The sequence below is a fragment of the Penicillium odoratum genome (assembly GCF_028828045.1).
Source record: "Penicillium odoratum strain IBT 22623 chromosome Unknown utg000005l_segment0_segment0, whole genome shotgun sequence".
In the NCBI taxonomy this organism is placed as follows: domain Eukaryota; kingdom Fungi; phylum Ascomycota; class Eurotiomycetes; order Eurotiales; family Aspergillaceae; genus Penicillium; species Penicillium odoratum.
Window position 1 is genome coordinate 962,963 of NW_026643147.1, and position 17,348 is coordinate 980,310.

The 17,348-nt window shown below is 48.5% G+C and overlaps 9 protein-coding genes across 9 annotated transcripts; 4 read left to right on the top strand and 5 right to left on the bottom strand.

Moving 5' to 3' along the window:
• Positions 1–633: 633 nt before the first annotated feature.
• N7520_005899 (uncharacterized protein) lies at positions 634–2,029 on the bottom strand (the record flags this gene model as incomplete). Its single annotated transcript, XM_057139833.1, has 2 exons — positions 634–1,802; positions 1,858–2,029. The coding sequence occupies 2 exons, from the start codon at positions 2,027–2,029 to the stop codon at positions 634–636; spliced, it is 1,341 nt and encodes a 446-aa protein (XP_056993839.1).
• A 102-nt stretch (positions 2,030–2,131) lies between these two features.
• On the bottom strand, positions 2,132–5,536 carry N7520_005900 (putative chromatin remodeling complex subunit (Arp8); the record flags this gene model as incomplete). Its single annotated transcript, XM_057139834.1, has 6 exons — positions 2,132–2,634; positions 2,693–2,809; positions 3,281–4,838; positions 4,895–5,297; positions 5,353–5,431; positions 5,497–5,536. 6 exons carry the CDS (start codon positions 5,534–5,536, stop codon positions 2,132–2,134), a joined length of 2,700 nt encoding a protein of 899 aa, XP_056993840.1.
• Positions 5,537–6,066: 530 nt separating this feature from the next.
• On the top strand, positions 6,067–6,892 carry N7520_005901 (ADP-ribosylation factor family protein; the record flags this gene model as incomplete). The annotated part of the gene is made up of 5 exons (XM_057139835.1): positions 6,067–6,141; positions 6,224–6,262; positions 6,347–6,430; positions 6,485–6,808; positions 6,866–6,892. 5 exons carry the CDS (start codon positions 6,067–6,069, stop codon positions 6,890–6,892), a joined length of 549 nt encoding a protein of 182 aa, XP_056993841.1.
• Positions 6,893–7,602: 710 nt separating this feature from the next.
• On the top strand, positions 7,603–9,000 carry N7520_005902 (zinc-dependent alcohol dehydrogenase; the record flags this gene model as incomplete). Its single annotated transcript, XM_057139836.1, has 9 exons — positions 7,603–7,651; positions 7,725–7,776; positions 7,853–7,934; positions 8,006–8,027; positions 8,092–8,172; positions 8,228–8,321; positions 8,377–8,427; positions 8,485–8,741; positions 8,816–9,000. 9 exons carry the CDS (start codon positions 7,603–7,605, stop codon positions 8,998–9,000), a joined length of 873 nt encoding a protein of 290 aa, XP_056993842.1.
• Positions 9,001–9,687: 687 nt separating this feature from the next.
• On the bottom strand, positions 9,688–10,361 carry N7520_005903 (salicylate hydroxylase; the record flags this gene model as incomplete). Its single annotated transcript, XM_057139837.1, has 2 exons — positions 9,688–9,946; positions 10,000–10,361. 2 exons carry the CDS (start codon positions 10,359–10,361, stop codon positions 9,688–9,690), a joined length of 621 nt encoding a protein of 206 aa, XP_056993843.1.
• A 51-nt stretch (positions 10,362–10,412) lies between these two features.
• Positions 10,413–10,667, bottom strand: N7520_005904 (uncharacterized protein; the record flags this gene model as incomplete). Its single annotated transcript, XM_057139838.1, has 1 exon — positions 10,413–10,667. The coding sequence occupies one exon, from the start codon at positions 10,665–10,667 to the stop codon at positions 10,413–10,415; it is 255 nt and encodes an 84-aa protein (XP_056993844.1).
• A 1,756-nt stretch (positions 10,668–12,423) lies between these two features.
• Positions 12,424–13,439, top strand: N7520_005905 (cupin domain-containing protein; the record flags this gene model as incomplete). The annotated part of the gene is made up of 3 exons (XM_057139839.1): positions 12,424–12,476; positions 12,547–13,000; positions 13,101–13,439. 3 exons carry the CDS (start codon positions 12,424–12,426, stop codon positions 13,437–13,439), a joined length of 846 nt encoding a protein of 281 aa, XP_056993845.1.
• Positions 13,440–14,040: 601 nt separating this feature from the next.
• On the top strand, positions 14,041–16,122 carry N7520_005906 (uncharacterized protein; the record flags this gene model as incomplete). Its single annotated transcript, XM_057139840.1, has 1 exon — positions 14,041–16,122. The coding sequence occupies one exon, from the start codon at positions 14,041–14,043 to the stop codon at positions 16,120–16,122; it is 2,082 nt and encodes a 693-aa protein (XP_056993846.1).
• Positions 16,123–16,243: 121 nt separating this feature from the next.
• N7520_005907 (SDR family NAD(P)-dependent oxidoreductase) lies at positions 16,244–17,249 on the bottom strand (the record flags this gene model as incomplete). The annotated part of the gene is made up of 3 exons (XM_057139841.1): positions 16,244–16,401; positions 16,467–17,028; positions 17,088–17,249. The coding sequence occupies 3 exons, from the start codon at positions 17,247–17,249 to the stop codon at positions 16,244–16,246; spliced, it is 882 nt and encodes a 293-aa protein (XP_056993847.1).
• Between the last annotated feature and the right edge of the window lie 99 nt (positions 17,250–17,348).

A 17,348-nucleotide genomic window follows, 5' to 3' on the forward strand; every position in this document is an offset into this window, starting at 1 on the left:
AAGAGCAGTTGAGAACATGTTCTTGAGGGGAACTCACAAGCATTGGTCCCTTCGTCATATCCGATGTCATACAGGTTGAGTCTCAATGCGGCAATTTTCCAATAATCGCAAGTGTTCATTTTCTATCTTGATCGACGTAGCTCTTGGCTTGGGATCCTTTGTCAAGAGGAATAACACCGATTGTGTTCAGTCTAAGTCGCGAGGGTCAGATTTGCGGGTTGTTGATCGGCTTATGTTTTCATTTCTTTGGTAAAGATCGGAATCGGCATTGCCTATAACCCAAATGTTATAAGAAGCTTTCGATAAAATAGCAATAGCGGAAGTCAAGGAAAGAAAAGACAAAGAGTAAACTGGAGGTATTTTGTAATGAAAGAGGAGAGGATGGGGAGAAACTGAAAGGATTTACTCTTTAGATTCAAGCACAGTCTAGTCATAGGAGATATCAGAATCATTTGATTGACCCAGAGTTTATTAGTTGCCTACAATATAAGGTGCTCAGTGCTCAGTCTCTTGCACATGGGCCAGTATAAGAATTGTAATACAAAGATACTACTAGTAAAGAGGAAATGAGAGAAGAAAACAAAGGGGGAATCGTATTGCGGGCGCGCTATTCTAGAGCTAATGTTGATCACATTATTGATCACTCATCTCCGCATCCCCGCCATCATCGGCCAGCTCGGCTTCACCCTGCCCAACAGGAGGAGGACCCAGGGTCTTCGCGAACTCCGGGTCGATGGTTGCCCGATGCAGAGACCGCTTGTAGACCTCCGATACATCAGGGTCGCGGACAGCGACCTGCATCTGGTCCACTTGCTCCTCCTTCGCCTGCGAGGCAGAGGGAGCCAAACCAGCCTGGGCAATGGTACGGGCACGCTCAGGCTTAAGGCGGGTCTTACCCAAGATGGGATAATAGTAAGCGGCTTGCTGCTTGGTCTCGCCTTCATTTGGTTTGAAGAGAGTGAGGGCAAGATCTCTCTGTTTCTGCTCGGTATTCAAGGTTTGAGCACTTGTCGCATAAGTGCGAACACGGTCGTAGCGGTGAAACTTGTTGCCATCAGCACCCTCGTGAGCATAAAGCTCCTCGTTGTCGCGATTGGGATCCTTGAGATCCATGCTAATACGGATATTTTTGACCGACACCGATTTCTCGGACAGGAAGAGATCATAGTCCCAGGGAATTGGACCAGGGTCGGGGTAAACATCCGGGTTGGCCTTGTGCAAAGCAACCTTTTGTGCATGCTCCTCACAGATACGGTCCTCTGGGGCCGAGGGATGCAGTAGAGCTACATCCATGCGCTTGTCCCGCTTGCCACCAACAGCCGTGAAGGGTGCCTTGTCAAACTTGAATTGAACCAAGCCGCCAGGATCTGTGAAACCTTCGAGATCGGGCAGAACAGGAAAGTAACCAACAGGCTTGAGCTTTGCATTATCAGGGTGGACCGGGTTAGCCCAAGCATCGAGCTCAGCTTTTGTGGGAGGAAGGCCCCGAATTCGGCTCTCGGTATCCTCGCCGGTGTGCTTGCTCTCAGGATAAGCGATATCGAAGCCCTTTTGAACAAACTTCTTAACATGCTTGGGATCATCAACCGAAACTTTGGTCTTCTTGATGGGTCGCGGGTGAGTGCTGGCTGCGGTCGTACCGGATGCCGAGGGAGCAGTACGCTCAACAGAGATGTGTTGGGTCCGACGAAGGAAGCTAACGTTGGTATTCTTAGGCGCAGGGTTGCGAATTTGGTCAAGAGACATTAACAAAGGCAGATCAGCAGGGTCAATCGGCTGCGGGTTCTCTGGTGCCATAATCGCTTTTGGGGTGTTAGTCGCTCGCTTGTAAGAAACAAATGGAATGAGTTCACTGACCACTTTCATCTCCAAGGTGCAGGCCTGGAAGACCGACCAAATCAATAGGCATGCCACCCTCGGCATCAACGTCGATGTTTGGTTCTTCACGACGTGCAAGGTTGGATGCGAAACCTGGGGTAAGGAAGCGGCTCAGACCTTCATGCGGGATCTCAAGGAACTTCGGGGGCATATCCGGAGGAGGAAGATCATTGCGGTATCGCAAGGACGCAATGTAATCCTGATGAAAGCTCCCCGAGGGCTGTTCTGCCTTTGGCTTGGAAGACATCTTTTTTTAATTGCCGGCTTGGGTGCGGCTTTGAGAGCGGGTTTGAGCACGGGTGTGTGGAGGGGAGGGCGGAGTAGGTGAGAGTGAGGACGAGCGCGAGGGTGTAGGTGAGGATGAGGGGGTTTCCTCGTTTGGGGTAGAGTCTTGAGAGTTGCCGATGCTGGTGTCTGGGCTGTCCTTGGATTCAGTGCTTGATGCTTCAGAATCGGACCAGTTAGTGGTGAGGTCCGAATCAGTATCAGTGTCCGAAACAGTGCCAATGGTGGACCCGTCTCTGGACAGTTCAGTATCGGGGCTTTCCGTTTCAGGTCTTTCAGAGCTCGAATCAACAAAGCTTGACGGCGCGCAGGAGAAATTGGACGAATTAGACGAGTACACGGGACTCAAAGGGCTGTCGCGTTGTACGGCGTTTTCAGCAGGAGAGGGAAGATCAGACTCGTTGTCGGAGTAATCAGCTGGGCGGATGGGACTCAAAGGGCTAAGACTGCGGTCTTCAAAATCAACTTCGCCTATAAACCAATTATTATGAATTGCGAGTCTATACGGATCGATGGGCTGGTCACAAACCTTCGTTGTCGTGAATAGTAGAAGCCGAAAGTTCAGGAACAGGTTGAGGTTCAGTGGCGGCGGGTTGACGGATTCTCTCGGGAGTCGGGGGTAGGGGTGAGCAGTCACGGGCACCGGCTGTTTGATTCAATTCCTTTAGCCCAAAGCTCCCAATTATCAAATTATTGAAGCTTGAAGAGTCGACTCACTGATGATGGGCATAGTGCCCTCAGAGACCGCCTACTTGTTGTGGTACAGTGGGACTCGGAAAAACTGGACAATTGTAAAGGGATAATAATAATCCGGAGCAAATGGGGAGCGGAAAATTGATAAGCCGATGCGTCAACATAACCCGCCCCACTAAGCAAACACAACAAACCTTTAACTCTCCACATATGTACAACTACACCATTAGTAAACTACTACCAGGACTTGCACAGATGAATATAATAAAATTAGAAGAGAAGTTGTTCAATACTGGAGTTTGAATAAACAATACTGTGAAATTATTCTTTCCCCAACGCCGCATAATCCCGCATAATTCCCCGCATTCACAACTAGCACTCCTTTAATACGCCCACATGCATTTATAAGCCATCAACCGATGACCCAGGCGGTCATACTCCAGCTGGCCAATCCAACTATCGTTGGTAGCATTCAGTTTGCCGAAGATACTCGCACCCTTCCACACAACAACCTGGGGATCTAAATCTCTTGGCGGAACACCAATCATGATTTCTTTCGCATATCCCGGGCGCAAGCTTTGAAGCCGTTCTTCCAAGAACAAATTGAAACCACTGGTCAAAGTACCACCACCTATGACCATGATTCCACCAATGAAGTCTCGCATTTTCTTGTCATCTGAACGAGCGGCGTGAGCAATTGATGTTAAAATCGCATTGTCCAAAGCGTACACAGGCAACACGTCATCGTGGTATTCAATAGTGGGACGAGATGTCTGGGCTGTTGTAACGGCTGTACTGGCACCAGCCTGTGCACCAGTTGTCTCTGGAGCCGGTGAGCCTGGAGCGGAAGAGTGGGGTGTAGCTTCTTGCTCTTGTACTCGACTCAATGCACTGGGGTTTGTAGGCTTGCTAGGGGTTGCTTGGACATCCACGGGGGTGGACTCCCCATTAGCCTTGGGACGCTGAGGAGCAAGGGCTGTCAGGATTTCAGATTGAGCTGCAGAGACAGGGTCGTTAGATTGGCCATCATAGATGTCAACAGACCGGCTGATCAATCTGTGTCGGCCAACAAGCTTCTGGGAGTTATCGAAAATAGTTGGCTCAAAGAAACCCATCGGTGCAAGATGAACCTCGTCAAAAGCTTTAAAAGTGTGCTTCTGGGTGTCTTGCCCGGCTGCCCGGAGGTGGAAGTCGAAGACCTGTGGGGAGACACTAGCTTCATTCATAGTACACATGGTCCTTTTGAGCTCTTCTGCAAGCAAAAAGTCATATCTCCGCCATAGATCAATATCGGCGTAAGGGAAATGGTCATGAAGCATCATTCTGATGAAGGTTTCGGTGACGTCGCGACCACCCATCTTCAAGTTTACTCGAGAGTTCTCCACGCACATGCCTTCTTCCACGCAGCAAATGGATGTTTTTTGTGCTCCAATATCAACCACGCATGCTGAGGTAAATCCAGCACCAAAGGTTGCAGCGAGACTCTCTTGGACGAAACACACCCGGGCAAATGCGAACTCCCGCATCAGCATCTCCAGGACCTGGGTGACGTAGGACTTTTCGTAGAGATCAGGAATAACGAAGACGCAGGAATACTGGGGCCAATCCTTCTTGCTAGTCAAGCCAAGTTGAGTCTTGATGGCATCTTCAAGAATCAACGCGATATCAAGGAACAACATCCGCTTGCTGGTATAGTCCTTTTCGTTGCAGCATCCATGTTGGAATGGCCAGTAGAGTTTGTAGCGAGGATTTGATGTGTCTGGAACCCTCAGTGCAGGCTGTCCAACAATGTACTCCGGCGGGGGATTTGAGAGCTCCGTCCACTCAATGCGCATAGGATCATTGTGCTCGGAGATGGTCTCCGGGACCGTCCTTCGGTTGAAATTGACCACCATTTCCTTAGAGTTGGGCAACATTCGTCGCTTGTTCTGGCGCATATGGACTTTCAGTTCAGCCGACATTTTGCTAAAATGAGCGGACCACTATTCCATGGTTAGCAACCGGTCGCAGAATTCATGGCATACTCCATCAAACTCACATCTGGTCCAAACAGCTGCTCTGGTTCTTCGAATGTCCCATCTTCTCGCTTCTGCCGTTTCGGGTTGGGTTCCTCCTGGTCTTCGCTCTCGCTTGTTTTCGACTTCCTCGCAATCACCATCGGTACTGTCTTTGGCAATGCGTCACTCGACAACCCAATGCGCAAATTTTGACTACCGATGTGAATGACAATGACTTTCGATCCCACTGTCTCGGCCGGGGTCTCCTCCTCCGCATCTTCCATATTGGCATCACCGTCGGCTTCCGCCTCCGCCTCCGCGGGTTCAGTCTTTGCCATTGCAAGCGCACGGTCCCTGTCCTTTGCGGACTTGGTCATCTTTGTTCTCGCTTCTTCATTTTGCAATCTGAATGCCAGGTACTGGTCGTCTCGTTTGAGGTAGTCGCTGTATAGGATAGGATTGTTAGCATTGAGACTCATTGAGTATGCTAGTGACGTACGTATAGTAGTTCTTCTGGTTAATTGCTTGGACTTGTGGCCAGCTAGAAAGATCCATGTTGTTGTCTGTCCGCTCCAGGCCTGATAATTCATCATTAGTCTCTTGTCTAGTACGTTGAGTGGATCATATCTCCATTGCCACTCACCTTCATCCCGAAGAGCCTTTCCTGACTTTTTCCCCACCATGATGGGCACTTTTGCGGCTGTCAGGTACGTTGAATCGTGGACGCCGTTGAATCTAGGGAGTGCGCAAACGGGCCCGCTCGCTATCTCCGAGATGTGGTGGCGGGGTGGTCGCTAGTCCTGGTAGCTTGTTCAGAACTGTTTCCAAGGGTTGTATTGGGAGTGATACAAGGTGAAATCGAATTGAGAAGACAATGGAAGAGTCTTTAGCGGTTCCGGAGAGTGGGAAGCTTGTTCGGGACAGTCTAGGAGCGCCATTCAGCTTGACCGCGATTGACCGCCCACACGCACAGGCCGATTGCTCAAACAAGTCCAATGCGGTTGCCACCATCACTCCCCTTTCAACTTCTCCAAACATCTCTTTGTCTCGGATTGACTCCGTTTAACTCGAAGCAATCATAGCTCATTCACTTCTGTTTCCATACTCGACCATTTTCCTCTATCCCGCGCCCTAACCTTAAACCTCCGACTCCGCCCTCGCTGGAATCACGATCAAAGACAGCCCAACCTCTACGTACCTACTATACACCACCATGGGAGGCTCATTATCTCGTCTCATTTCCCTAGTGTGGGCCAAAAAGGAGATCCGCATCCTCATTCTCGGTCTAGTACGCATTTTACATATCGCGGGGAAAGGCGCACCTATTGCGCCAACGGTCGACACTGGCTTACCAACTTCTCTTAATCTAGGACAACGCTGGAAAGACTACTCTTCTCTACCGGCTTAAGGTAATCATATCTGATCCGAATGCATCGTCGCACCCTGGGTAGACGCGCTTCCCAGCTTAAGATGCTAACAACTCGCGTCTCTAGATCGGTGAAGTCGTCACTACCATTCCTACCATCGGCTTTAACGTCGAGTCCGTGACATATAAAAATCTAAATCTCAATGTCTGGGTATGCTACCCAATGATTCCTTGCCCTTGGATCACACTGACGGCAGCACTATAGGATCTCGGTGGGCAAACATCTATTCGTCCATACTGGCGGTGTTACTACGCCAACACAGCAGCTGTTATTTTCGTCATTGACTCCACAGATATCGAGCGGCTGGGAACCGCGGCAGACGAGCTGGCGACTATGCTGAACGAGGAGGAACTTCGTGATGCAGCTTTGCTGGTGTTTGCCAATAAGCAGGATCAACCCGGTGCCAAGGGCGCGGGTGAGATCTCGGAAGCTTTGAAATTGGGAGAACTTCGTGATCGGAACTGGAGCATCGTCGCCTGCTCCGCCATTGATGGCAAGGGTATTGATGAGGGCATGGACTGGCTAGTGGTTCGTCTTCCTTCCCGGGCGGTTATCGACATTTCACTAATGATTTGTCCTTTATAGCAAACCATTCAGGCCGAAAACGCATGAAAGTCTTTTGATGTCGGGCGATAGATTTTGATCTGTGATATACCTTAGACCTCGGCTTGGTTACGCGACTTGCCGCCGTTCTGCTGCATTCGGAGGGTGTGATTTTTTCTTTTTTCTCTTCGGCTCTGCTGAGACCGGCAGAGTCCTTGTCTTATATTGCTATACGATTTGGGGTATCAGCGTCTTGCGGTTGTTTAAAGATAATAGCTTAATGAAACCACCGTGGGATCGGTTCTGAACATAGTTGATTTTGGATACCCGTTCACGAGGCCTCATAACATTCGACGTTCAAGCGATATTAACATCTAGTCGGCTAAAGCATCAGATATGTACTCGGCTTAGTGGTTCCTATCTTCCGAGATAAGGTATGCACTGACCCCCGCATCTTGGAAATGACCCCATCTGTGACACTTATTTAGTGGTTGCGACCTATGGAAATCTTTCCTTGTCAATAAAACTTACACTCCCAATCATATTTGCGTAAACACCTCAGCGATTGCTTGCCTCAACCGGGCCCCGAAGCCAACATGTCTATTCCATCAACTCAGGTTGCAGCGGTAATCCCGGCATCTGGGGCGAAATATGTTTCAGATGTGCAAATCGACAGTTCGCATCCAGTACCCAGTCCAGGGGCTGGAGAGGTCCTGATAAAGCTGGAATTCTCTGGAGTTTGCCATTCTGATGTCCACAGCATTCGAGGTGATACACCAATGAAGACAAATGTGGCAGGTCATGAAGGGGTAGGAAAAGTGGTTGCAGGTGAGAACTCTCATTTGATTGTCCTGTTTTGCTATTATCTTGGATCCCAGTGCTGATCATACTTGTTTCTTAGTTGGTGATGGCCTTGATCATTCTCAATGGATGGGTCAAGCAGTGGGGATAAGGTGTGTATGAGATATGGTGGCTGCTAGTTCCTCATGAAAACCTCAATACTTACTGACTTGATTAACTCAATATTAGGTGGCTGTATAGCTCTTGTCTCGAATGTGAGATCTGCGAAATCAATCATACGGCATGTCCTAACCAAAAGAATGCCGGCGCAGTAAGTGGTTCAGTTACAACTGCCTGTTTTGGATAAGCTTCGAATTACTGTGCTAATTTGACCATTCACAGAATGTTCCGGGTACTTTTCAACGTAAGTATATACCTTTGAAAATTTTTGACGCAACTTTGACTCGAATATTGAATGCTCCATGCAGAATACATCGTTAGCCCCGCGATTCATGCCACAAAGATTCCACCTGGACTTTCTCTAGACCTGGCGGCTCCTCTTCTCTGTGGTATGCCTACACAGTTCATGAACCCTGCTGTTTGCTCGCCATTGACATAAAATAGCTGGTATTGCGATGTACTCCTCGATCAAAAAGACCAAGACTCGGAAGGGTGACTGGCTTGCTATCCTTGGTGCCGGTGGAGGCTTAGGACATATGTATCCAGATCTTTTCTCTATTCATCCAGTTTGCTTTACTGATTCACATGAGCAGGGGAATCCAAATTGCAGCTAAGCAGGGCCTAAAAGTCCTCGCGATCGATATGTGAGCACTCATGGTGGGATTCTCGAAGATGGCAATGATAATGCTGACCAACTGAAGGGGCGACGAGAAGAGAGACCTATGTCTGTCACTTGGGGCCACTGAATTCCTGGACTTCCGCAATGTCGATATTGTTGAAAGTGTCAAGTCGCTCACATCCGGTCTGGGTGTTCACGCTGTGATTTGTACCGCCAATGGTGAGGCAGCTTATCAACAGAGCATGCAAATGCTTCGGCCACTCGGTACCCTTGTTTGCGTTGGGATTCCCCATACCCAATTCTTGCTCCCAACTTCCCCTTTCGAGATGATAGTCAAAGGTAAGTGTGTGACAATATTACGTATTCGCACTGCATGATCAGAATCGTTAACCTGCTCTTGGCGAGAATGATAGGCCTCACAATTGTGGGGAACTCTGCCGGTACTGCCGCTGAAATGAATGAATTGTTGGCGATGGCAGTCAACGGTGATGTGAAGGCGCATATCGAGATCTTTGAATTGAAAGATATTGTCGACGTCTTGCAGCGGCTTGAGAGCTCTGAGATCAAAGGAAGGGCTGTGTTGAGGATTCCTGAATGATTTCATGTGATGCTATACATTCATATTTTCAAATCACTCATGTCCTTTTGTTTTTGAAAGGCCATGATCATCACCCTGCTGTCAAAGCAGCAACAAGACTATAGCGAAGAATTTACAAACACTGTAGCTTCGATGTCAGGAGCTTCTGGTTCAGCATAATGATAATATCTACGTATTGAATTTGTACTCCCAGTTCTGGGATTTAATTTTCCGGGTTGGTACTAAGTACATACCTTTTTTGGCTCACTGAGCAGCTTGACCTACCCCCTGATCCTGGTCTAAGAGGCAGTTCTTCCAGACAGCTTCATAAAGTGATTTTTCTAATACTAAATTTGAGTCGCTTTATAGTAGGAAACTGTGAGAACCCTCCAAGGTCTTATCGTGGCCGATAGATAGCTTTTGAACATCCTCTTGAGGCTATATTCCAGAAATAGCATCATAGATTCAGTACTTTTTATGGCATATGGATCTACATTAAATCTTGTGACTCTTGCACTCAAATTGTACCAATGGATCTGATGTTGTTGGAAATAATGAAAACCAAATGGGATGCAACCGGGCTATGCAAGCTTGACTCTTCCAGCCTCGGTGTTACATACCGTCATTTTCCCTTGCCATGCCTGCAACGCCATCTCTTCGGCATCCCATTTTCACAGGAATTCTTGCGTCTCTCGATCAGCCCACTTGTCAGAGTTTGGCCCCCCCCCCTTTCATGCTAGCACGGAATTGCTCATCACGGGCCTGTTGATCTAGCCCATCGGGAAGGTGAAGGGTGGCACGGTTGACCGTCCCTGACTGTTGAACTGCTTCTGCTCGGAGTTTTCGGGACGCTTTATACGCTCGTAGAGCCTTAGGGATCTCGTCAAAAGATGAAATCACTGATAAGAGCACACCCAGCGCGGCAGCATCTTCCACTGCCTGAGCTGCGCCTTGCGCGACATATGGACTATCAATAAAATTAGCCCTGGAACAAAGCAATGAAAAATGCTTCAAACTTACAGCACTGGATGGCACGCATCCCCAGTCATAGCAACAGAGCCCTCGATCCAGGTCTGTAACGGTGGATAACTGCAAAGCTTCCATTCCAAGACCTCGTCATCCTTCACCAGGTTAAGTAATTTCGTCATTCGGGGATCCCAGCCGTGGTAATGCTTCAACATGTCCATTTTAGACGCGGTGGTTGTCCACGACTCTTCCGCACCATGCTCGTCGGGATGGAGCAAGACAATGTTGAAGAGTTCATGATTGCGCACTGGGTACGCTATGATGTGCCGATGAGGCCCTATCCAGCGCGTAGCCACAGGCTCATCAATTAACATCTTCAACTCTTCCTCGTGCTCCATCGGCTCACGGCTCAGCATGATGCGATAGGCAGCGTCTCCAGTGGGAACCGGCTGCAAAGCAGACTCTCCTCAGAGCTGACCACGGATAACAGACTTGATCCCGTCGGCTGCGATAATGACATTTCCCGTAACCACGGTACCATCCTCTAGCATCACGGCGGCAGGGCTAGAAGACTGGATCGCCGAGACACGGGAGTCTAACCTAGCTCCACGTTTTCTAGCGCCAGAGCCTTGGCTACCAATGCGCTGTGTAGGTCTGCCCGATGAATCACGACTTGCTGTCCATATGTTTTGTTCACCGGCGTTGTGCCCCGGTCTTGCCATCTGCGGATAGTGATAGCCTTGAGAGCAACATCCTTCTCATGTATTATTGACGAGATGTCCCACCCTGCACAACCATGACAAGTAAAGGAGACAGTCAGCCAGTGACGGTTTTTTGTAATAGTGAATGTCTATGCCATTCTTATTGTCAAATAGCCTCAGCATATTAGGGGATACCTGGATTCCTGCTCCAACTTCCATGAGCTGATTATTAATGTCAGAGCAGCGGTAAGGCAAGTATTATTGCCTCTTTGGCACTTAACATAGTCTGAGAAACTACTTTCGAGGCTGCTTCAAGGATAGTGACATAGTGGCCACGCTGACCCAGCGCCAACGCCGCGGCCATGCCATGCCACCAATACCTAAATCCGCTTTAGAGAGATGGTTCTTCAGAAAAAGACTTGAGAAAGCGTACCGGCTCTTATGTCATGAAAACTGTTAACTATGAACTGACTTAACAAAGGAGATGTTGAGAACATATTTACCCAACAATGACAACCTCAATGGGCGTCTTAGCCTTTGGCACAATCATGACTTCGTGATAGGTGGTTACGAGAATTTGAAAGGCTCTAAACAAAACTTGATCATTTAGCAGCATAGCTAGAAGGATGAAAGTACGAAGAAAATAAATTTAACAAGCCAACTCTGAGTAAATATAGTTATATATAGCTTAACATCCTGCAAGCATCGTACCAAAATGAATGTTCACCTACCCAAGGTGGCCATTGTCCTAATCTGCTCATTTAAAATGGAGCTTTACAGCCGTCCCCACCTTTTAATTTTTATTTACTTCGGCTCAGTGACATGTCAGTACGGGTTCAGGAAATCGGGTTCTTGAGAAGTGGGTAGTTCATATTTGACACTTTGTTTTTTTTCCATTTCTCTACAATGAGGAATCAATATACACTAAGTAACACTCACTCTTGGCGAATTGGGGCTCTCGGCAATGCTTGAACTGTTCATTGCCGAGACTAACTTTCTTTAGGCAGGCACGGCGTCCCGTTAGATTATTATGAGACAAAAAATTTCATTTTCTGCAGAGCTCTCCGGAATGAGTATGGCTCGGTTGAATGGCGCATTGACTAGGCACTCTGGTAATAAAGCTGCTAACTTGTCAAAGTCACAGGGGAGCTGAGTAGGAGTGGAACCCTTGGAAGCCTTATTGTCTAGACCTCCCGTGGTTTAATCGAATATCCCTACCCGCGTGGGGCTTAAACTTTCTGCAGCTAAATGATATGAAACGCACGGTCCTCAAATCCCGTCGCACGTTCGGAAGATACCTGTCAGCCAATTGGAAGGTGGGGATTCAAGTCTCGTTTCTACATGATGGTAATGATATGCGATGTGTAACTGAGAATTCACTACATTTCACGCTATCACGAGGCCCTGCAGGAGTCCTGCAGGAGTCGGCCTAAATGAACTAACTTTGGTACGTGTAGTGGACCCTCTGACAATTTCCTATTGATGTGATGGGAAAGGTTTTCATCCAAACACTCGAGCATTCCTAACCTATCTCTCGGCGTTTAGATACAGTCCGCGACTTGTTAGCAATCCATTACTAGGATTGGTCTTTCGTTTCTTAGCTGGCTTGAGTCAGATATTACTCAGTGTTTTCTAGCTCAACAGCTGCATGAGGCTGCAGTATATCATCAAGACAGCGAAAAACGAAGGCCATATAAGGACACAAGAATCATCTTTCATCTTCTCTTTTTTTCTAATCTTTAGTTCTCGTTATAGACTCCTTACTAAGTTGCTCATCATGCCTCCCCTCATACCCTACCATGTTTCTGCAGGAAGTAATCCCGTTGTCAAGTATGCGCGCTCTTCTCTAAGCCCGGCTCCTCTGGAGGGACTCCCACAGCTAAACATATTTTACTTTCAGATTCGGAGGCGCTCTTGTTACAGAGTTCCTGGAGCCGCCTCCGGGTCGATGCTTTGCCTTCCGTCAAAAATACTGTCTCAAACCCCCTATGGATGAGAATCACCCGGACTACGACAAGATTAATGAAGCTTTGAATCATCCGTCCGGCCCTCCTCTCCACTTTCACCCATTCCAGAATGAGTACTTCCGCGTGGAGCAGGGTCGGATGTGTGTCGAGATGGACGGCGTTCTGCGTACTCTAACTCCCGCAGACGGCGAGGTTATGGGCCGTGCCGGGTCCATTCATCGCTTCTATATCGCCCCAGACAGCACCGAAGACATGATAATCATACTGAGTGCATCTGATTCTGGTCTAGATTATCAGCTAGATCGGGTTTTCTTCGAGAACTGGTATGGCTTGTGGCATGATTACCTCGTGCATGAAGGCAAGATGGATCTCATTCAGCTGCTTTGTGTACGTGTGCCGTTCTGGCCCCCTTTCTTGTCTTCTGCCCCGCCCCCACCCATTCCACTGTGCGGGAACTAGACTGAATAAATCTCTCCTCCTCCAACAGACATACGACGCGGGAGATGCCTATCTCCTGCCACCCGCGTGGTTGCCCAATCGCGTACGAAAGTTGATCGGCTACTGGGGCGGTGTCATTGTAGGTCGTTGGATTGGGAGACTTCTTGGCTACAAGCCCTTCTTCAAGGAGTATACGACCGACTGGGCTTACGCAGTGCACAAGATGGAAGCTTCTTCCTTTACTCGCCAGGTAGTCGGTCGTTCCTTTACTTCGGCCATGAGCTGGGCACAACTCCAAATGTGCGCTACTCAGTGGCAATATGGAGGCGGAACCGAGGGTTTTGTCACTCCCGATGTCAAAGTCCCCATCAGTAACGGACACAAGTGAATATTGGCTTGCTATAGACTTATTTCAAGTTGCGATAGATGGTCAGGTAGAGCAGACTATTAGTAATGATACGAAACCGATTGAGTGTACACTGATCACTCGTAGGATTAGACCCTTGAGCTCTTTCTTTTTAAAATGCGTCAAAGTATACTCCACGTCTTTGATGGAAAATTGACAGGATCTGAAATTCCATTTAGAACTTTTCAACGCCCCCGGGACTGCCCGTCGGGCATACCCGTAAAAAGATCTAATCACATTTTCGGCCCAGACCAACGCTAGGCGGGTGGACGGCGGTATGCGAGCGACCAGTAGTATCTGCTATGTTACCCAAGCTACTTGTATCTAGTATTTTCCCGGGTGGGTACAGGTGGGTATAGCCTACTCCGTAGGGTCAACAACAATGAAGGAGAAGTGAAATCAAATCATTGGTTCCTGCTCCTGTGTTTCCTATTGGTTGCCTCCTCCTGGATTTCCTATTGGTCGGGAGATGAAAATAGCCTCATCCACTTTTTTTATCGACGAACTGTAATCGCAATATTGTTCCCCTCTCTAATTCCCTCAATGCAAAACCTCCACCCTTAGGCTAGATCTTTCCTTCGTCATGATTTACAATTTCACTCCTCTGCAATCAGGACCCCTGGTAAAGCGAAGGAAAGTGCGACGAGCATGCGAGTTCTGTCGCGAGCATCGCGTTCGCTGCGATGGCATGTTGCCGTGTTCACAGTGTATGACGAACAAAGTCAATTGTGTCAAGCCTAAGGCCTCGCATCACCTATCGCCACCTCGCTCGGCTAGACCCCAGCATATCCGCCCATCTGTCCCCTCCTGTACTCCACCTCCACAATCAGTGACCTCGTCCGCTCCTGTCGATTCACCAAGAGACCCGACTCATGTAGTCTCCCGCCATCCGGACTGTCTAACTGGCTTTATCTCACGGATCAATCTATTTTGTTCCGTAGTTTCACAAATATCATCACAAGCATCTCCAGACTCTAGTGAATTAATCTCTTCTGAGACCTCGTATTCAACTCCGGAATTGATCCAAGATGCAGAGCAGAGCCTTACGCAGTCGAGACTGTCAAGCTTGCCAGACCTCCAAGAAAGGCTTCTAGAGATCTTTTGGGCTCGCTATTTATGCTTAACACCAGTTTTGACTCAATCAGACGTACTGGATCTTGAGCCAGACCGAAAGCGAGAGCCTTTGCGAAACGCTCTGATGGCATACTGCTTGCAATCAGTTTATCATGCCGGTCTACATCATCGTTTTCTGGGTATCAATGCAGGACTGAACAAGGCTCAAGAATCCTCATCCGACAAACAGCAGAGCCCCCTCGTGACTTTATTTGCTTCTTACTTCCAAAAAGCCTTGGCGGCAAACAGTCATTATCTCCTATATGCGGAACCATCTGTGTTGGACGTCCAGCGCCATATTCTGATGGCCTTGTTTCTGCTGAATTCTGGAGAGTTCCTGGCCGCATATAACATTACCGGGGCGGCTATTCGACTTGCGCAGTCGCTAGACCTGCAGAAACCACCGGCACCTCTTGTTATTTCAAAAGAGACAGAAATCTGTGGTCGCATATGGTGGATGTTAGTTCACCTCGATTTTCGCTGCTCGAGATACTTGGGTAAACCCATGGTAGTCTCACTAAGAGACACCACACTTCCCATGCCAAATTATAATCCCTCCACCGACCCGGAATGCTCGGAGCTGGTCTTTCACTCAGCCACGATTACACTAACAGTGGTTGGCAAAAGAGTTGCCGAATCCTTGGCGGCTCGGCACGATACAATTAATGCCAATGATTCTGTCTCACAAATCGAGCTGTCAGCGGAGCATCTCACCCACGAAATCAGTCGGTTGTTTGAATGGAGAGATCTTTTTGTGAAGGCGGAGCCATTTAAGTACTTGGACCTTGTCGGTTGTGCCAATCAACCTCAGACACACGCAGCCGGGGAAGGATTGAAACACCATGACGATGCATGGATTTGTGATCAATCACCCACTCGCATCTTGCAGCAAACACTTCTCGAACTCCAATTTCATGATCTTGTTATTTGGTTTCACCGCCCATTCATACAGTTTCCTAGTCATGACCTGGTCCCTCAACGCAGCCCAGGAGCCGACATACATGCGACAACAGCTCTACAACACGCTTTGAAGGTCACAGAGACTGTGCACCGGCGTATGCTCTACCACGATGCTCTTTATGGATGCTCCGACGTATATCAATACGTCTGGAATGCAGTCCTGACTCTGGTGGGCTTTCTATTGGCCTATCCTTTATGCTACTGGTTCCCTGTCGCTCGAAAACATGTCGAGCTATCTTTTCAAATTTTCGACATAGCAAAAGCCTCAAATCCCATTGCGTCTCGGGCTGCCCACCTGACCCGTTACCTCCTCGGTCGAGTCGATGCTCTCATAGAAATACTTAATGCGCAAGCTTCTGCATCCAATCCGCATGCTCATTCGCCTGCTCGCGAGCAAGTCGCGGAAAATTGGGATCGAGTGAACTTGGAGCAGTCCTCCGGCCCTTACTTGCTTACTCCTGGGGCGGATGCTTTGTGGTCCTGGGCTGACACGGTAGACCCCAAGGCTTGGTCGGGTTACTGTAATGAAATCAACGATATGCTAATATCTCTCCCTGAGATGCCCCCAGGCACAGATTATTTCCCTGTTTAACGGCAATTTTTCTTGTGGCTAGCATACTTCGTTATCTCTTTTGTTTTAATGACACAATTCTATAAATATGAGAAGTCCATAGCGCATTCGATTTCTATCACTCGCAGGGTGTTGCGAGCGCTCAAACAAATTGTCCCACCTTCAACTTATCCGAAGAAGCAAATTCAGACTGGCGGGTTTCCAATTCTTCCAGATCCCAGTTGACAGATAGGTGGCGGCCATTTAGATACTCGGGACGCTTAGCCGCCAGGTATACCGTCACAGCTCCAGTCAACTCGGCTATGTGAGAGGTAAAAGGTTAGCAAGAACAATCTCCCAAAGAGTTGAGACATATTGTAACATACCGGTATCTTTGGCAAATGGTTTAAACGAGTCCAGCGTCATGCTTGTCAGAACAATGCCCGGCGACAGACTATAGGCCGTGACGTGAGGGTTCTCGGCGGTGACGAACTCAGTCAGCTTGGCCACGCCCAGTTTGCTAATGAAGTAACTGCTCAGCGTCGGAGGCGTCAGCGCGATTGTGCTGATCAAATTCACCACCGTGGGCTTGATTTCTGGCGTCTGGGCGGTCAAACGCAAGAAGGCCGCGGTTACATGGTATGTACCGCGCACGTTGATCTCAAAGTCGCTCCACCATGTGGCTGAATCGGATTCCGCAATGGAGGCGCCAGGTGCAAAAACTCCAGCGTTGTTGACTAGGGTGTGGGCGGTTCCGAACTTGTTTTTGATGGCGTCGAAGGTGCGGGACACGGCCTTCTCATCAGCAATATCGGTGGGAAGCGTGAGGATCTCGACTGAGGGAAACTCTGCTTGGACAACCTTTTTGGTCTCCTCTGCAGATGACTCGGACAAGGTGATAAGAACTAATCCCTTCACGCCAGATTGTGCGTGGCTTCGTGCAATTGCCTTGAATGGAAGATCGTTAGAACAAATTCAAATCTTCTTTTCGTGACTTAGCCACTAACTCTGCCAATTCCCTTTCCCGCGCCTGTTATAATTGTCACTTTATCTGTTTGGGAGAATTCTGGCTTAGTGGGCTCAATGGCTGGATAGACATCTCGGTAGTAGGTTTTGGTGATCGAACCCCCTCGGGTAAATTGATCAGGGTCAATGGGAGAGTCAGACATAGTGAGGAAGGTATTCAATCGATGCTGGAATAATGAAAGGGAAAGGCCGCGCCCCTCCTGCCTATATAGAGTCTAACCCCTCATATTCAATTCCCTAGC